Consider the following 22,160-nt stretch of genomic DNA (forward strand, 5'->3'; position numbering starts at 1 on the left):
ACCATGATGGCAGATATTTATTAATGAGTAGTACTTACGTTTTTTCTAAATGTGTTATCTGCCAAGTTGCCACAGCGATGAGATATTCGAAGTGTAAAAACATCCTCGATGGAGGTCGATTGGAATATCTGACAAAATCTGTCACCAATTATAAGTTGTTCCGGTAGTGAAATCATATAATATGTTCACATTGATTTTTTTACATAGTTTTGGAATTTTTTTGTGTTATTAAAATTTGCTGTTACAAAATGATAGAAATTATGATAAATTAAGGAATGTATCTCCCTCATGCAAAGCTCTTATTCCTTTCACGGATTTGGCTATACTTTTTGGACCTTTTGGATTATAGCTCTTCATCTTTTATATAAGCTTTGGATTTCAAATATTTTGGCCACGAACATCACTGAAGAGACATGTATTGTCGAAATGCGCATCTGGTGCAAGAAAATTGATACCGTTAATTTTATTACTATCACTGGGTCGTTGCCTCTGCTGGTGGACTATTAGTCCCCGAGGGTATCACCAGCCCAGTAGCTAGTACTTCGGTACTGGCATGAAAATACGGATTTTTTTTGTGTTATTGAAATTTGCTGTTACAAAATGATAGAAATTATTATAAATTAAGGAATGTATCTCCCTCATGCAAAGCTCTGATTCCTTTCACGGATTTGGCTATACTTTTTGGACCTTTTGGATTATAGCTCCTCCTCTTTTATATAAGCTTTGGATTTCAAATATTTTGGCCACGAGCATCACTGAAGAGACATGTATTGTCGAAATGCGCATCTGGTGCAAGAAAATTGATACCGTTAATTTTATTTGGAAAATAGATCAAAATTATTGTCACATTAAGTTTTTATATAAAAAAGAAGATGTGATATGATTGCCAAGGAGACAACTATCCACAAAAGACCAAAATGACACAGACATTAACAACTATAGGTCACCGTACGACCTTCAACAATGAGCAAAGCCCATACCGCATAGTCAGCTATAAAAGGCCCCAATAACACACTGTAAAACAATTCATAACGAGAAAACTAACGGCCTCATTTATGTAAAAATATTGCAGGCTCCTGACTTGGGAAAGGCACATACATAAATAATGTGGCGGGGTTAAACATGTTAGCGGGATCTCAACCCTCCCCTAACCTGGGACAGTTGTATAACAGTACAACATAAGAACGAACTATAAAAATCAGTTGAAAAAGGCTTAACTCATCAGATGGACAAAAATACAAGTGAACGTGGCCCAGTACTTATACATCCCGACACAAAAAGACACAATGAACAGATCTGAGAGTACTCGAAGTAATCTGACAGCTAGTTAAAAGCCACTAACAACTAATAAAAAATCATGCATCTAAGACTAAACTATCAATCCGTACACATCCAACATCCAATGGATTTAGTGTAAAGACGTCATAAACAGCCAGAGAAAAACATGACCTTGTGTAATGCCAAGTTACAGGTATCGACAGATTGTAGATCCATGAATATGTATATGCATATAACATACTAGTAATATTTAGTTAGCTTTTAATTTACTGATAACAAATTAATATTTATACCAATAAAAACAATATTCAATGATCTTATTACAGTGTTGAATAGGTAATCTTTGAGAATTAGTTTATTTAAAGGAGCGACAGGTTTACATGGATCATTTCTAAATTTCCGTGCTACCCCGTTTATGTCTATTTTGGTTGCTTACCAAGTTTAGTAAATGTAAAGGAACTATAAATAGCTGTCATACAAGTGGAATGTTTATTTATCTATAAAACTATGTTTAACCCACCATTGTTTTCGGAAATGCCTCTACCAAATCAGGATTTAATATTGCAGTTTCGTTTTGTTGATTGATAACATTTGATTTTTTCACGGTATTCTTTTTAATGGATTTTCCTTTGAGTTTTAATCTAGCATTTATGACAAAATCCTGAAGTGTATTCAGTTCTGTACGGATTAAAAAGATAATAACTAATATTGAAAAATATGTACAACGTGAAGTATAGTTATACACTTAAGTGTGTCTCTATTTGATAATCGAATGGCCACATTCACCTATAGGGGATAATATATACCAAATATGGTTATGGTAATTAAATGACCTTGATTTGATTTTATTGACTATACAATAACAAATCCTTCGTGTACATGTACATTAAACTACACAGTACAATTACACACCGTGTAGAACGCCACATGCAGGGTGTCGGCTTTGTTTGACACGGGGTGGCAATTTCGAAGCGAAGAAAACTATCAACGTAAGTTCAAGTATCAAAATATATTTGTTTAGAATTCTTTAATAGTACCATATAATGAACTGCACGGAAGGAACAGAAACACAATCTATTTCCTGCAAGCAAAAACAGTCGTTTTCTCAAACACCTCTCCCTTGTTTTCCGTGTTGCAGATTTTGAGGCTTCATATGCTAATTTCTGGAACAAAAACTACTTTAGACGACTCTCCTCCGCATCATTTAGATATAATTGAATTCCTATTATAGAATGTAACCAAATACCAGCTTCTTATTTAAAATTAATTGGTTTTAAAACTTGTTTTTCATTAAAATATAAAGTGTCGCTCGGGGTGTCAGATTTTGCATCTCAAGGGGTAGAGGCTTCCAATAAAAAGCGAAAAGATTTGAATATAAATCATGTAAATCGGTCCTTATCTGATAATTTTTAATTCAAACACATCTACCCTTTTATGATAACATATTAAAAACTGAAAGTACTTTATTTTTCCTGTTTTTTTAGTCAAAATAAGACATGTGCTTTTGATTTCATAAATAGTAAAGAATCATTGTTTTAAAGCTTGAAATGATTCTTTTCTTTTCCAGTCACTATCATGGTCAGACAAAAGTAACTGATGTGGCTCAATGCACCGAAACATGGAGGAAAATTATAGAGCAGACCTCCATATAATATATATTTTGTCGAAGCCTTCAACATTCAAACTCAATCATTGGCATCAAAGTTCTTCATCAAATTCCTCTAAAAAGCAGTCCTGCACGCTGCAAAAACTTGGATAAAAAATAGGAAATCAGCACCCAAATTAATTTTTTCAAGATTTTGAATCGCAGTTTTAAAATAGTTATTAAAGAAAAGTTGTGTCATCGTTTTCATGTCTCCTTGAAGCTGTATTGCCATTGGAAGATGAATATTCCGGTGAGTGTATCATTGAAGACAGAAATGGAATTCGTTTTGAAGTTTTTTGCGGTGTGCATGAGTGCTTTTGGGAGGAGCCTGGTGATGGAGTTTTATGTTGGTGGCTTCGGCAAAATCTTATATTGAAGTCTGCTCTGTGATTTTCCTCCAGGTTTCGGTGCACTTAGCCAAAGCTGTGATTTTTTTTCTGATCATTATTCTAACTGAATAGGAAAAGAAACCATTTTCCAGCGTAAACAAAACTATTTTTTACCATTTATAAAATCAAAAGCACATGTCTTATATGACTAAAGCAACCCAGACAAAATTAAGTACTTTTAGTTTTTAATATGTTATCATTATATAGTAAATGTGTTTGAATTACAAAGTATCAGATGAAGACCGACTGGTATCTTTCGTCCCTCTTTTATAAACTTTATGAGATATCTCAAAATTTTGTAAGATATCTTATATATCAGATATTAAAGACATCTTAGAATTTATATGTGATATCTTCTATATTATATATGATACATAATATATTATATAAGATATTAATTAGTTTGTAAGACATATCATATAGTTTATAAGATATGTTAGACAGTATATAATATATCTCATATAATTTTTTAAGATATCTTATGTACTTTTCATTTTAAGACAATTCATAAATTATATGAGATATCTAATAAACTATTTAAAATATCTCATAAAATATACAGTATCTATTAGATATCTCATTTAATTTATGAGACATCTTATTAACATTGTTTATATAAGATATCTTAAATACTTTATGAGATATCTTATATTATTTTCTTAATAAGATATTTCATATAGTTTATAAGATATTTTATATATTTAACGAGATATCTTATATATAAGAGATACCTTATATAATATAGAAGATATCTTAAAACAAATAAATTATATAAGATATCTCATATATTAAATGAGATTTCATTTATATTATAGATTATATAAGATACATTAATTTATACATCATGTATATTATATCAGATACCTTATATATTATATAAGATATCTTATATATATTAAATAAGATATCTTGAAAATCGAATAAATATTAAAACGACTTGCCATACAAACATGCCATCAGAATGTGTCCCTTTTGATATGTCAAATGAATCAATGGGTTTCAATTTCACAAAAGCCTATATTTCATTGGTCGTGATGAATGAATGAAAGTGTTTTTGAAATCCAGCTGCACGTCCATATTGGGAATCATGTGGGGAATAATGCGTTTTGTACTTTTCAGTGTCATTTTGAGTGGTTGTCATTTTTTTCATATCATATTTGTTATTTTAATGTTTTGACATTAATCAAGCCGTCGAATGCCATTTTTTCTTTAATTTTATAAATAAAAACCAGGATGTGGTATGAATGCCAATGAGATGCCTTAAATCAGAGACTAAAATGACTTTGGCGTAAGTATTTGTTGAACAAAATGCAACGACAGGTATCAATTATTACATAAACAGTACATGTAAAGGGGATACTTAGGATACCAAAGAGATATTGTAATAACATGACCAACACGACAAGTGCCACATGTGGAGCAGAATCTGCTTACTCTTCCTGAGCACATGAGATTACCCCCAGTTTTTGATGGAGTTCGTGTTGCTTTATCTTAAGTTTTCTACATTGTGTCATGTGTACTATTATTTGTCTGTTTGTCTTTTTCTTTTCTTAACCATTGCGTTGTCAGTTTATTTTTCTATCTATGAGTTTAATTGTCCCTCTAGTATCTTTCGCCCCTCTTTTTTAAACATTTAATTCAATACATAACTGATAACACCATGGCAAAAGACCAAATGACAAACAACAGTTTACAAAACACAACATAGAAAACTATAGACTGAGCAACACAAACCTCTACATGAGCCGGAGTTGATCTCATGTGCCCCGGAAGGATAAGCAGACCCTACTCCACACATGAAAACTGTCGTGATGCTCATGTAAGTGCAGACCCAGTAATAAATTTTATTCTGTAGGTCACATTCGGGGAAGGGAGGACTGACTCATGGTTACGACGATAAGAACAAATCCATCAATCGAGACATCTATTTATTTTCAGGATGGCATCTTCTACTGGGAAGCTATGTGGTCCATGTGAAACAAGATATAAAACTACGACTGCTGTTAGCTGGTGTATGGACTGTGATGATAGACTATGTTCCTCGTGTCTAGAGGACCACAAAGTCAACAAAGCAAGTAAGAAGCACCAGACCATTACAGCAAGTCAGTACGTGGGAATAGAATCAGTTTCTTCACTAATTAAGCAGGAATGTGAAGAACATGACCAGAGACTAACTTGTTATTGTCTTGATCATTACGTCACAGCTTGTGCCCTATGTGTACCAGAAAAACATAAACAATGCACCAGAATAAAACCTATCGACGAACTCGCCCGTCATGCTAAAACGTCGGCAGAACTGTTTGAGATTGAAAGAGGGATCAAGGAGTTGGATAAAACTGTAGACGAACTTAAAAATCACCGACAAAGAAACATTGATACAATCAAAGGTCAACGAAAAACAATTTCACAGGAAATTAAATCTTTTAGAAAACATATAACCAAGTATCTAGATAAAATAGAATCGGGTTTGTTAAAGGAGTTGGAATTTAAAAGCGAACAAAATATATCCGAAATAACCATACTTCATGCAAAATTGAAAGAAAGAGGAGCAAACAATTAAAAGAGTCATAGAAAAACAATCCATCAATTAAAAGAATCATTATCCGATGTTCAAGTCTTTTTAGCAACAAAGGGTTTCGGTGAGAAATTGCGAGAAGAACAGGAATGGGTTGCAACTTTATGTACCCGAAATGAAGCAAAAGAGTCTGTTCTAGAATTATCCACTGATCCGCAACTGAAACAAATGGTATCCGTTTTGAAAGGTTTTGGTATGATACATGTTGTCCGATATCCGTGTCAGATTAAGACCGACGCATGGGAGCAGCAAAGAGCATAGTTAAATGTCCCGTTGACTGCAGCCAAAGATATTGACCAGACAGAACTAGAATTAATACGCGAGATTTCGTTTGGAGTCGGTAAATATATGAAAGAGTGTGTAATTGTCAATGATGGTAGAATGGTTTTTGCAGATCATAATAACGATAAGGTATTAGTGTATAATCCCAAGGGACAGTGATCGAAATCAATAAGTGTCGACAAGTCTTCTTTTGGATTGGCTGTGATAAACTCAAATACTGTGGCCGTGACCTGTCTAAATAATAATACAATAAACATTGTAAATATTGATGATAGTGTTGTTAAGCAGAAGATAAATGTTGGGAAACCTTGTTCTGGTTTATCTTACCATGATGACAAACTTTATGTCATCGCAATACGCATAGGAATAATGGAGTTTGATCTAGCCGGTAATATCACCGGAACAATACCAGTAGATGTTCCTGGTACAAGGATACATTTTGTTACACCAGCTGTTACCAAGTTCTTCATGAAAATTTCATAGCATGCTGCGATAATATTGGTAGATAAATCTGGAGGCTGGGCGTTGCTGATTCTGGTGTTAAAGCTGACAATTATTGAAATTATTTCGCTTCATATTATTCTGATAAGACATTGCATATAGTTTCAGCCGATGGTGAAAAGACAAAACAACTTCTAGATCTACATAAGGGAAATAATCTTGAAGGAGTTTTCTTTGACAAGAACAGCAGTACATTACTTGTATCATGTTGGTCAGGGAATGCAAGTCTTTTCCGCGTCATTTGAACATGTTAGACTTGAAACCATGAATTGATATGTATTAGTATGATGGAATTTCTAAAGATTTAATATATGCATGTACACATCATAAGGACAGTAAATCATTTGAACTATTTCATAATAGTATTAGAATTTTGATACAATTTCAATTTAGATGAATAAAAGAACATGTAAGTAAACATCAATCAGATATCACAAAAAAGCCCGTAAATTACACATATATAATCATTATGTGACAATATCCGATTTTCTCTCTCAACAACATCATTTTTAATATGAATTGTTTGACTTACAAACAGTATACACAACACCGAGCTCTCGGTAAAAAAAACCACTCTACAATATAACAGTAATTGAAAACAAAACTACAAATATCATATACCATACCAAGGATATAAGTACTTACTTTACTTCATATAATACGGAAAGACATCATACTGACAGTATGGAAAATATTTGTTAAAGTGTAGCACTTAGCATCCCACGTTTTTCTAAATGCATTATTTCATTTAATACATTTTTGTTTTTCCTATTTGTATCGGAATCGCTAAAGCAATAGCAAGTAGCCGCAACGATAAGATAAACGCTAAAGAGCTGAGCGAGGGATCAATAAAGTATAGCGCCCAAAAAGGTAAAGTCTAGCATGGTAGATGTATAGTCGAGTGCTGTATGTATTAGGTAGCAATACACAACGTGGAGTTTGATTTTGCAATAAGGCCCCATTATTTTTGTCAAATAAGCAAGTTGGTGGGTAATTAAATGTATTGTTAGATAGCTGAAGAAAGGGCTTTTATGAGCATCAAGATTGATTTTGCATGCTTTACAGGGAATTTTCTTTTTGACAGTCATTGTATCACATTCATACAGACATTAGGTACAGAAATTACTGAAGCGTGTTTTGTTCTAGATTTTTTATACGCTCAAACTGTTTAAATCAATTTTATCGAAAGATCATGTCCTCATAAATACATATGGTTTTTATTTGACATCTAGATAAATGTCAATGTTTTCAGAAAAGATTTCACTCAAATAGATTAAATTTCTACTTTAAATATATGTTGAGGTCATTTGTGTCGTTTTTACCCTCTCCCCCTTTTTGCAATATTTTGTATCAAATATGCAATTGTTTCCTTGGTAACATCTATACGATATTATATTTTACCGGTTTACCTATTGTAATAAAATCTATGGAAGATGCCGTTTTCATACATATGCACATACAGGACACAGCAGTAAGCCTTATTTGTTTAGAAGGAAGGCAGTTCTTAGAATCTATAGATGGGATAGGTAGATAATAATTTAGTTGCGGTTTACATTCGATCAATTTGACCATGGAAACTTGTATCCCACGATATATTGATTTATAAAAAAAACATTCAATTAAAAAAAAAAGCACATGAATAAATCGCCTCTACCCGATTTTCAATTTGTTTATTATTACAAAATCAAACGTTTAGAACAGATGAACGCTTCGAATAATCTGTTTATAGGTAAAACTAAATAAACAGATTTAAATTGACAATTGATATTTGCAAATTTTATTCAGTATAAATTCTCAAACAAAATAATTGTGTTTTTATTTTTTTCCCTTTAGAATTATCATACAAATCTGAACAAAGTATACATTTTTTTTACTAATTCCTTGTTATTACAGCATAACATGATGAATGTTTCTGTTGTTGATAAATTGTGCATGGTTAAAACGCACAAAAGTGTGCAAATACAATAATAAGTTGTATTTGGAACATATACCATAGGGCCTACCCCTAACGTAAATACAAAATTGAAACAAGTTTATTACAGTTATGTTTACCTAGGGTTTCCTCTAGATTTACTATTCATAAAATGTCAAAATATTTTGGAAACTGTTTTTTCTTATCCAAAGCATGTCAGCTTTTGTTTTCTAGTTCTTAAAAAAATACTTTAATTAAACGCTGTTAGACAACTAAATGATTGTTTTAATTATTTTTTATTCATCAATCTACTTTTCAATTTTCTTATAAAATTATGATTGATTTTGTTAATATATTGCCATTAGTTGCTTTCAGGTGTTAGCAAATATTCATAGTGTAAGATAATCTACCAGATGATATTCAAATATTGTGGCAAGTACTTCGCTGTCTATTTGAAATCAATTCTAATTGAACACGTTTTGTAACACCAATTATGTCGCTCGCTATTCCGAACACATTATAATTGAAAACGTTTAGTCAGATGTAAATACATTTCACGAAAAGAAGAATCATTTATTGGATACAGTGTATATCCATCAGTGTCAAATTCAGGAATTAATCAAATATAAAATTAAAAAAAAACCCTCTATTTCTTTCACTTTAATCTAACTTCTTGGTGCTTTTGAGAGAATCAATTAAAATATTTAATATGTTACTGTTTGCAAAAGTATGAATTATTCTAAATGGTAAGGATGTTCTTATCCCAGGCAGAAAACCACCCCCGTATTTGGCACAACTTTTTGGAACCTTTGGTTCTCAATGCTCTTCAACTTTAAACCTTTTGTTAGCTATTATTCGTTTGTTTCGCTGTCCTATATGTTCTCCCATTTATTTGTATTGAAGTCCTATCAGGTAATGTTGTCATTTTAATGTTATATTTAACATTGCCATAAAAGCGGGAGGTTTTGCATGCCACAAAACCAGTTTCAACCCACCATTTTTTTTTTTATTAAAATGTCATGTACCAAGTCAGGAAAATGGCCATTGTTATATTATAGTGTGTGTTACATTTTAATGTTGTGTCGTAGTTTTTCTCTTATATTTGATGTGTTTCCCTCAGTTTTAGTTTGTAACCCGGATTCGTTTTTTTCTCAATCGATTTATGAATTTCGAACAGCGGTATACTACTGTTGCCTTTATTTGTCGATTTAATGATCTGTCCGTGTCTTGAGATTGACATCTGCTCATTCACACTTAAAGATATAAAATAATTGTTGTTATGAATGATAAGAACTCTACTATTTTTCTTTATTACATTATTAATAATATTTAAGAAATGAATGCATATTTTTGTAGTTTTACACGCCAATAAAACTACAAAAATATGCATTCAATACTTATAATTACATTTTCTAAACACGCGTGGATGTTTTTTAATCATATTTAGATTGGTGTGATGAGCGGGTCACGATGTCAATATTATCATTCACCTGGGGCACATTATCCTGAACACTTAAAACTTAAAAACTCATTAATATATCAACAATTTAATAGTTTAAATAACAAATTTAACAATGAAATCACTTGAAAACTGTTCGAATCATTAATTCATTTGAAAACAAATATATTTAACAAAAATGTCCGTGTCCTATTTCTAGTGCGTAGTAATTTCTGTATTGATATACAATTCAAGTGTGCGTATCTAGACTAACTTTGGTGTGTAGTTGTGCTAGTTGGTTAATATGGAATGTACAGCTAGAAAACATAGAATTATTCATAATTCCTGCACTATTCAGAGTGCTTGTCAAGTTGGCAGTATTCTGACTCGAAGGAATAACATTTTGATCAACGGAACCTGAATTAGGACAGAGTGCTGTCGAAGTTGGAGCAGTCGGTTGAACTGAGGTGGCATCATTTCCAGTTGCAATTCTCGACAAGGTAAGACTTAGTGATTTTTTTTTTGGCCTACGGAACAGTGACGGTTGTAACCTCTTATGAATGATTCATTTTGATGCCCAGTGATATACATTATATGTCTCAATTCATGTCCGACGTCGTTCATACATTGTATTGCTGTCGCTCGTAAGCAGTGATCAGTGTAAACCTTACTACATTTTGCATTCTTGCAAATATCCGACATTAAACCACTGTATGTACGCTTAGCTAATGCTTGTGTTGTATACCATACGCTTGAACCGCTGCTGACATCCAAGTCCTTTACAATGCGATTGAATAGGGATTTGGCATTTGGGTCTGTTTTTGCTATGAGTTCTTTCAATGCAGAAAGTGGACAAAATCTCTTTTCAGCCACATTGGAATACATGAACTTATCTGAAGGGGCTTCTTCACTTGACACACCACCCTGAATGTTTTTTTGGGTTGTTTCATGATTAACCATGACATACTCGTCACCATTTGCATCTATTTTGAAGTCGAAAGAGTTTAAATTCAGCTGGTGGTGGAACTCTAAACCCCTAGATACAAAATGAATGGCCAGACAATACCATACTTTTAATCTTAGGAGAACAGCATCTTCAGTGTTGCTAAAACATATGTGCTTATCAACCGTAGGTCTTCAAGTTCTATGATATCCTTGTGTTTTGTTGGCCGTGAAAGTCTAGTTGCAACCATCATTTTGAGTGTACTATCCAAAACAACATTGCTCTGTCTAAATTCATTGTCTTTTACAATGTCAATTTCTCCGTTTATGTCAGTCAAGTGCCTGTTTAGAGCAGCTCTCACGTTTTTCAACGACTTTTTGTGGTACACGCCAGCATGTTCTTGGGGCATAGATTGTGCTCTTTTTTCTGTGTTTTTAGGTTTTGCCTCTGCATAGAAATGGCGAAGTTTGTTGTTGAGGTCAATTTTAGTGACGGTGTTGAAATCCGTATGACCACCTGAACTTTCAAGACACCATTCTGAAAAAAAATTTGAACAATATTACATGTATACTGTACAGTACTATAGTGTATTCAAAAATAACTGTTAAATTTTCATCTCATATAAATAAATGTATGAACATGTACTTGTACATATCTATTGATTGATTTGAATCATTATAACATATATATAAGTGTGCCTACAGCTGTAGCAGCCTTTACTATTACATTACATTCAATTTCATTCTCAAACTAAAGTCCTTCACTTTAAATTCTGGCACACTACCATCAGTCCAATCATACAATAGCACAGTTATATACAGTAACAGTAACACAATCAAAAACTATAGAAATTGTTAAATGCATATGAATATTTTCTTTTGGTATTCTCGGCCTTCGAACGCAGACAGAACTCAGGTAGGCAATTAGATAAAGATGTCAAATCTTGGTCGACTGGCTTAGGCAAGGATTTCCATATTCCACATGAAAAAATATCTGAAAAACGTGCATATGAAATAGAAATATAATGTACTATACAACAAGCTTACAATATAATTAAATGACCTTGCCAGATTTATTTTTCATACTGGCCATGTCAGTGAGACCTTGCCTATTAAATTTGGCCTTGTCAACAACAAACGACCTTGCCAATAAATTTGGCCTTGTCTTTACTATGCGACCTTGCTCAACAGCCTTGTCGTAAATTCTTACGTGAACTCAGCGTTCAATCTAATAGCTAAAACACTAGAAACGAATTCAGAAGATCCCAACAAGGACTTATTATTCATACCATGAATAAAAATGTTCTGATTTGGTTGAAATTCTAAAACATCAATTACATATGGTTGCAAATGCGAACCTCTTTTAAAAATCATTGTCCAAAATGACGAGGAAGGCCACTTTGGAACGATCAAAGTGCCTCTAGCTTTACATAAAATCAAATGTTTAATTGCTCTACAGACAACAGAAATTGGAGGAACAATCCAATTAACTTCATTGTTCCAATTTTGCGTGAACGCATCAACTGCTTCAACACCTGGATTCCAGAACTTAGAATTAAACCTGGGTAATTTTTTATTTAAAATACTCGCAAATCTGTCCACAGTATGCGGACCCCACATATCATCTATAAATTTGAAAAATTCTATGCTTGTTCCCCAGTCTTCTATATCAATCATTTTTGAAATATAATCAGCTTTAGTATTTTCAGATCTCGGGATCCAAACAACATCTAACGTAATATTCAATTCAGAACACAACTTAAAAATATTCATAGCTATCTCTTGTAAATGTACTTTTGAACTTCCTTTCTGAACAATGAAAACACAGTTATTATTATCTGTATGCCATTTAACACATTTATTTCTTAAACGGTTTTTAAATGACATCAATGCTAACAAAATAGCTTGAAGTTCTCTCCAAGTAGAACTCTGTATAGACTCTTGTAAAGTCCACATCTGATGAAAAATATTAGAGTCAATATCTATCGAGTAAGCACCAGCAGCTACATTACTTGCATCAGAGTATACAACCACGTGGGGAAAAGAATAACCTGCTAAATGTTTCGTTTTCGATTTATGAGTTTGACTGTCCCTTTGGTATCTTTCGTCCCTCTTTTGTATGTACATGTAGCAATAGAATATTCCTTTGTGACAGTCTCAACAATGCATTGTAAAAAAATTACATTTTTTTAATGTATCTCTCATTTTCATAGATCAAGCAAAACATTGGTTAGCTTTCTTGTTACACACACCTTGGTAGTATAATGGTTATTGCAACTGTTGTAATCAACAGGTAATCAGGGTTCGAATCCCTGCTAAGGTTTACATTTAAAGAAAGTTATCCAAGATTTTGTTTTGTTTTAGTATTTTTTTCTCCAGTATATATTATATTGCTGGGCTCTGGATTCTGTAAATTCAGAATTTATTGCAATGTTTTTTAAATTTATATTAAAACACCTTTTTTAATTAAAAAACATGCATCATAAACTAAATGTATTCATATAAATTAAACGCACCCGGAAACAGTTTGGCTCCCCATTTTGTGTTGTTTTTTGTCGCTTTAGACTGATGGAAAGTTTCCTTGAGGGACCGAAGCTCATTCTCTTCCATTGTCTTAAATCTTTTAGGGCAGGATGGCAAAACAGATTCCAGGGTCTGTAAATCAGTAGATGGACCTGGCTGGATTGTTTCTTCTGCCAGTTCTGGCTTAGATGGTGTGATGATCTGCTCAGGAAAAAGCTCAATTTCTGTGTCTATCATTTCCACAGGTTGCAGCTCAAAAAGGCCAATGTTTGCAAGCATGTATTCTTCATCATCAGATGAAATTTCTGGTAAAAGATTCATCAGATATTTACCCAGACTGTTCTGATTTGACATTGTTGATGCAAAACTTGCTATTAGCAGTAGCAGACGATTTTTTCTTCACTTCCGATATTAAAACATTAGTTATTTTTACTAACGATCTATACGACAACATTTCTTTAATTCAGTTATTTATAAATTTTTTATTGTGTTGGATTTTTTAATCTTTATTAATAATGAAAACTACAACTCGTAAACATGTAAATTACATTGTCGGCATTTGTGTGCATTTGTGTACATAATCGATCAATAAAAAAGTAGTTCCGGTAGTTGAAATTGTATTGGCTGATAACATATAGATTTCATATGATATTGACCAATCAGAATTTAACACTGATATGAAATTTACATCTAATGTAATTATTCATTCTTATCATTATAAATCTAAGTGTTTTAACAATATTTGAATAGGTTGGGTCCTCCTTTCACATCATCATGCATCACAAATGTCCACTTATTTACATGAATAATGTCGTTTGTATCGTGCTCTGGACAAATGCAAAATGTAACCAATGTTTTTTTTCTTTTCATGAAAACAAATAAATATAATAAAAAACACTTTTATTCATTAATATGGTTAGAATTGATTTGTAATTTCAAATACGTTTAACAAAATTTAGCTTTACGGTGTATAGTCATAATTAATTTGTTACTATTTACTAATTCAAGCTTTAATGTTTTGTCTTATGCTTTCTGATTGAAACAGGCATCTACTGTTTGAATAAAAAGCCTTGTATATTTCACAAATTGGCACCTTGTACTTTTTTGTACTAACAATGAATTATTTGGTCTTCAAACTGTTTGATTTGAATTTTGACATCCTTGTCAAGGACATGATAAACGGTATCGATATTATCTTTGTATGTAGACTGGGAAAAGTATTTTATAATTGATCTTAAGTTTTGATTATATATTCGGAGATTGCTTGTAGGTTATGAATTATATCTTATATATCGTAGATGTTTTGTACATTTAAAATACCATATTTACAAAATTGACAGCATAGTACATTTGACACGAAAATGCAAGGAAAAGTTATTAACCTTTCTTATATCAACACCTAACTATAGTTTTTTTAAGTCAAATTTATACACATTGGTGCACTTCATCTTTTACTGAAAGTAAATTGTGAAACTGTGATTTTTAAATCATCAAAATTATGTACTTTCAAATGGCCGTAGCAAAATAAGAAGTGCACCACAATATAGTTTTTTCATAACCGATAATTTTTTACAGTCAAATAAACCCAAAAATCAGGTTAGCAAAAAACGTTTAATTCCAAAAATGTGCGGCTCCTCAGAGATGTACATCCTCAAGACTATTGCAAAATCCTTTTATTATCGTGAAGCTTTTTGTGCTGTTCCTAATTGACAAAAGGTTAAAAATGTTGTTGTTTTAAATGAGGACAATGCCCCCGATATTCAAATAGGTATAACGAATTATCTTACTTTCATACCACTACTTCTACTGAAAGAAACATGGCAGATTAATACATTTCTTCTGTAATTTTTTGACACAATAAAGTTTGCATTTTTAAAGTCTTGTAATTAGACAAGAAATACTGTAACGCTCATTAATAATAATAATAATAATAATAATAATAATAATAATAATAATAATAATAATAATAATAATAATAATAATAATAATAATAATAATAATAATAATAATAAAAATAATAATAATAATAATAATAATAATAATAATGATGATAATAATAATAATAATAATAATAATAATAATAATAATAATAATAATAATAATAATAATAATAATAATAATAATAATAATAATAATAATAATAATAATAATAATAATAATAAAAATAATAATATCTTTATTTAGAGAGAGTAACTCATTTGGATTACACCAATTTTCAATAAGGCTCTCGTTATTACAATAATATTTACATTAAAAAATAAACAATACAAATTCAATAATAATAATAAATAAAGATGAAATACAATTTAGATACAATAAAAAAATAAATATATGCCATTACAGTACAAATATCATGGTAATGTTAAAAGTACTTAGAATTGTAAATATGTTTAAATGCATTCATTGCTTCTTCTTTGGGGGAGGGAAGGATAAATACTAATTCGTTTCTTTTTCTTTGAAACAAGACTTTAATCAGTATTGAGATTCCTTACCAATTGACGCGTCATTAAATAGGATCGTATCATCCTTTACTGTTTATGAAGTTAGTGAATAACAAATAATCAGAATTGCGAAGTACACCTGCTGATGGGAGAGACCAGAAAGAAATACCAGCATGTTAATAAGTTTGAGAGTTTACTTTCAGTAACTACAATCATCGTTGGTACACTTTTTTTAAAGATGTATCTTATGTTTAAAGTTTATTATAGCGATACTAACAGGAATAAACAGTTTAGTGTTTTACTCAAATTCGTTTTATTTTATTTTAAAATTCTATTTATTGTATCAAGAAAGAGCGATGACGTGTCATTGTATTGCTAGATTATTGTCGTCTACTGTTAACCTGTCAGGATATAAACATTTAACTTTTATAAGTTCATAGAAGCAACTTCGATTATTCTTAATATTGTCCCTGGTAAAAATTTCAAATAAATATTAAATGGGTAGCATTGCAATGAAACATGATTAAACAATGACAAGATTTTATTTGAAAATTTATGTACCTGTGTTTTTAATAGCGTCCAAAGTAAAACAAATTTCAATTTTCTACTAAATTTAAAAACTGTCAATCTATATTTGTGTTATAATAGAGCATAACTCGACCAAAACATTTTATATATTGTATTTGTTCAAACAAATAATATATCTGATAAACAAAATTAGTTCTTCGAAGTTTGTATTTTTTTTAATTTTTGCTTACCTCTTAATTTGTAATCAACATTTATCCCAAAAGAACACATAAGAAATAGTTCAATGCATTAAATATTAATGACAACTGCACAGTAAAGGCCATGACCGGGTATGAATTCATTGGAAAGGAATGGTTTCTTTACGAACAAAATGTAATTTTTAAATATAGTATGTATGTCCTTCTTTTACCAGTGAACATTGAAAATGTTGCTATAAAACAATGACTTAGAATTAAAATAATCGGATAGTAAGATAATCACTGATAATGTTGGGAGTACAAGTGTACCGAGCCATTTGTGTAAAAAGAATCAACATTATAGAAATCAATCGTCATAATTAATTACATTCCGACTATAATAAAATTATTTTACCATCAAAATGTCCATTCGGAAAATTTCGACTACAAAAAGGTGAGAAATTACCAGTTAGGTACAAATTGACATACTTTTTCAGATAGATTTTTTTTCAAATGTGGCATGAATTTCTCTGCAGGTGAACCTATTAAGGTTATATCCTGCACATGTTAAAAGTCAAAATGCTTACGATTATGCAAACCGGAAAAATGACAACAAGGGGTTTTCCAAAAAAACCCATTGAAAACATAAAAAAAATAACTTAAAAACTATTTGAAATTTTAAAGTCTAATCCTCATCATTTTTCCAACAGTTTATTTTTCTGTATAAAATTTCACGAGAATTGGGCAGAGAAGTCATGTTAAATATATAGGTTTGTCCATATGTGGACCATAATCAATTTTTAGAGAGAATACTTTTGTTCTAGACAGCATATTCCTATTGAAAATTTAGTTGCTTTGCAATATCAAAGAGCGGATATGATAAAAGATCATATACCGATATTGTCTATCAAAGGTATACGATTCATAATATTTAATATTAGTATTTATTAAATTTTCATGGAATTGGTTCTTCTCTTGCCATACTTCTTGTGCCTTTTTTTCATTTTTTAAAATATTTTTACAACAATGTAACGTGTATAAAATATGCTTACAACGCAATTTCACTAGTATGACATGTAAGAAGTTATCAAAATCTGGTATTCACATATTATCCACACTGTATTGCCTTAGACATTGAATTAAATAACCTCTTGTATGAAATTGTAGGGTACATTTCATATTTGAAATGCAGGAGCTCTAAATCATTCACATTATAAAGGTTATTGAGTTGACTTTCCCTTATACAACCATGCTTTCTTTCAAATAACGTTTAAAATGCAAATTCCTAAAGCATATATTATGATCCGACATATACCTCCATATCTAAATAGTAATCAATTGTACTGAATATTGTATAAATATGACATTTAATGATATTTCATACTATCAAATCAGATATGAATCGCAAATTCTACTTCATAATATTTTTTATTAACTGTAAGATGAGCATTTAAAAATATAATAATAATACACAACCACATCTAAATATTTGATGTTCTGCTTATAAAGACGGTTAACGTGATGCATAAAACAATAGTATTGTTATGATATTCTAAAACAATTATAACAGTTTATCTCATACATTATATTTTATCATAGGGTATCCGTTTAATGTTAGCAAAGTTTGTGATTAAAACATGATGTGTGATCTGTGTTACAATTTTGTAACATTATTTTGTTGTGAGATTTATGTCCTGTTTCTCATTCGAAGAAACCCAAATGAATGGGAAAAAATGTTAACTTAGTGTTTAATCAAGAAGTGTATAACTAGCTTTTTTTATTTTTCATTTTGGTTGACGAGAATTTCACATCATCTACAATATTTATTGAAGATTTACTTATTTTTCTGGGGTATCTGATCGGGTATCCCGAGTTTTTGTTTGGGTTCGAGTTGCTATGTTTTTGTAAAATTTTGTTTGCCTTTTGGTTGATTTTCTTTTATCCCATGACTTCATCAGTTTGTTTAGAAGATTGAACATCCCCTTTAACTATACACATATTATACAATTTGAACTTGAATATTGGACTGTTTAACTAATTGGTATATCTTTATTTATAAGGTTGTCCAAAATGTCGCATTCATTTGTCGACCATGCAAAATACTTCTTTGTGTTTTCTTTTTTTATATATATATATAAATTTGATATTATCTGCGACTAGTGATATTATCCCTATCGCGCTGTAGAAACCTCCATGTTAAATCCAATGCTGATTTTGAAATATACTAATTCCGAGTCTCATTGATTATTTTAATTTGTATTAGTTATGTGCTTACCGTTCCGGAGCACCTGATCACCCCCAGTTTTTTGTGGGGTTCGTGTTGCTTAGTCTTTAGTTTTCTATGTTGTGTCTTGTTTACTCTTGTTTTTCTGATTGTCTTTTTTTTTTTAGCCATGGCAATGTCAGTTTATTTTTTATCTATGAGTTTGAATGTCCCTCTGGTATCTTTCGCCCCTCTTTCATATGAAAATGTTTTGATAAATTCAGTGCTTAATTTCAAATAAACTGTCTTTGAAACTATCTCAAATTAAAAATTGTGTAGTTATTTTAGTCTAATAATTTGGTCGAATAATCTATGTATAGGTGAACTGTGAAACCTTTGGTTTGAAAAATTAAGTTTTGAGATACAATTGAAAATTCACATTTATCCATAAATACAATGTCAAATATCAACAGTTTTCAGTTCACATTCGAGTGTTGTTTTCTATTTTGAAATACGTAACAACTTGCTCCCATACATCTTGATGTCCATAAATTATAACATTTTAGACAACCATATTCCTCATGAAATATGAAAAAAATGTCTAAAAACTCTCCAGTTATCTACAATTTTTGTTATTAACTATTGATATTTGACATTATATTTACAGAAAAATATGAATTTTCAATGTGTGTGGCTGTTTTATTTTCCCCCTGTTATATAAATCCTTGGACTTTAAAGTGTTTGGTTTTATATTATCTGTGAAAATTTTTCAGAAAGCGCTTCTCAAGCACAACATTCAAAAATCGAACATTTTTTCATCGTTAATAAAACAGAATTCATCAATCATATAATGCTGTAAATTTCGTTTTTGATGCGTTTTTTTTTATTTGATTTTGCCATGTGATTATGGACTTTCCGAATTGATTTTCCTCTAAGTTCAGTATTTTTGTGATTTTACTTTTTATATTCATTCTATTTCAAAATAAATTGTAAGTCATGATGTAAATTTTATATTCATTCCATTTTAAAATAAATTATAAATCATGATATATTTTTCAAAATAAAGTGTTAAACAAATTACATTAAACATTAAATTATCAAAATCATCTTTGTTATGCAAACATTTTCGAAACAGCACTCTAAAATATGCAAAAAGTATCATATAAGATATCAAATAACTATTCTTGTTCACATGTACGTGTAAAGTGCTTTTTTTATTTTATCTTATCTAATCGCCATATCTGTTTACTATATTGTTCGGTTTAATCTGTAAATCTAACTGCATTTATATCTGGTATATCTTTATTTATAAGGTTGTCCAAAATGTCACATTCCTTTGTCGACCATGCAAAATACTTCTTTGTGTTTTCTTTTTATATATATATATATATATATATATATATATATATATATATATATATATATATATAAATTTGACATTATCTGCGACTAGTGATATTATGATAATATTTTGATATTATCAGTATTTTTATGATTTTACTTTTTATATTCATTCTATTTCAAAATAAATTGTAAGTCATGATGTAAATTTTATATTCATTCCATTTTAAAATAAATTATAAATCATGATAAATTTTTCAAAATAAAGTGTTAAACAAATTACATTAAACATTAAATTATCAAAATTATCTTTGTTATGCAAACATTTTCGAAACAGCACTCTAAAATATGCAAAAAGTATCATATAAGATATCAAATAACTATTCTTATTCACATGTACGTGTAAAGTGCTTTTTTTTATTTTATCTTATCTAATCGCCATATCTGATTACTATATTGTTCGGTTTAATCTGTAAATCTAACTGCATTTAAACATCGACATATTATAATTTAAGCAGACTTTTATCATGTTTACTGGCCCTTGTCTTATTAATGTTTATGCAGATTTTTAATGACAATCCTTATAGCTGCTGTCTCGTAGTGTATATTGCAATAGGTTTATCTCTATATACACATGTAGTTTCAAGTCCATTTTTTTAATTTCTGTCAACAAATCTCGTGATTCCTGTTTGGTCTGTTTAATTTGTAAATGCATCTAAAAACACAAGTACCAAATTCATCATATTTGTTCCGGGGGTTCTGAACTCTATTTCATTTTGAATGTATCTTGAAAAGGTTTTTTGTGTAGTGTACTATACTAAGGACAAATTAAATCAAAATTATAGAAAAGGCTCCTCCCTCAAAATCGGACAGTTCAAAGTTAAGGGAATATATAATTCAGTTTGACATCTTAAGACATTTTAACTTTTTACCTTCATTAATTGGACCAGATAGTTTCTTTATTTTAAAGTCCATCACCTAGGTTTAACATGTAATAGCAAAATGCTTAATATTTCATGCAGAAAATATGAAAAATTATTTAGGAAAGTGTATAAAAAATCATTTGCAAGTTATACTCTGTCCACACTATAGACTATATATGTAGACCATCAATATCAAAGGACAATAAATGTGACCTCGAACCAAGTGGTCGTTTCCAGACTATCTTTCTCCTTATGTTAAAAACAATTCATCTGAAATAAGTTTTTTTCTTTTATTCACCAAATTCTGATTTCAAGACAAAACGCATCAAATAGACTGGATTATTTCTCTGCTTGAGGCAAAACAAAAGATGAATATACATTTAAACGAGGCTCCATTACGAACTGAGAAGTGAAATATAAATCGAAAGTTTATTTCTAGGTATAATTTGAAAATATGAAACGACTATACGGGTCTAAATGGGCTTTGCAGAATAGAGTATAATGTTCATTGACAGTTGCTACAAACTTTGTGTATCATAAGTAGACAATAATCATAGATAAAAATAATCATAGGCTCACTACGTCTTGAATGTATAATCAGTTGAATATTGTTTTTTTATCATACTGTATAGAACTTGGGAAGATATAGCATTCCAGTTATCTGAACACTTATCAATTTATGCCGAAACCTTAATCTAAATTTATTTTATATAATGAATATTCAGACTGGGATATTGTCAGATTGCAAACATAAACTATTTCTTACGTTATCATGATAATGTGCATCGTTTTAAAAATTATTTATTAGCGCTATATCATTAAATACTGTTTATAAACACAGTTTTAATATACATCTATTGAATTTAACTTTAATTACATCATGTTGGGCCGTTTATGGAACCTCAAATAAAAGAAAGGACATGCCTAAGCCTATTTATACATGTTATACCGTATTACGTGAATGATTTTTATTTTAAAAAATCAAACAATATCAAGATAAGAAGATGTGATATGATTGCCAATGAAACAATCTTCCACTAGATACCAATCGACATAGAAGTTA

At 30.4% G+C, this 22,160-nt stretch overlaps 1 protein-coding gene across 1 annotated transcript; it reads left to right on the plus strand.

The window, feature by feature from the left end:
* The first annotated feature begins 5,251 nt into the window (after positions 1-5,251).
* On the plus strand, positions 5,252-5,872 carry LOC139483385 (E3 ubiquitin-protein ligase TRIM9-like). The gene has a single exon (XM_071267404.1). The coding sequence runs from the start codon at positions 5,252-5,254 to the stop codon at positions 5,870-5,872; it is 621 nt and encodes a 206-aa protein (XP_071123505.1).
* The last annotated feature ends 16,288 nt before the right edge of the window (positions 5,873-22,160 follow it).

This window comes from Mytilus edulis, chromosome 7 (assembly GCF_963676685.1).
Source record: "Mytilus edulis chromosome 7, xbMytEdul2.2, whole genome shotgun sequence".
Lineage (NCBI taxonomy): Eukaryota > Metazoa > Mollusca > Bivalvia > Mytilida > Mytilidae > Mytilus > Mytilus edulis.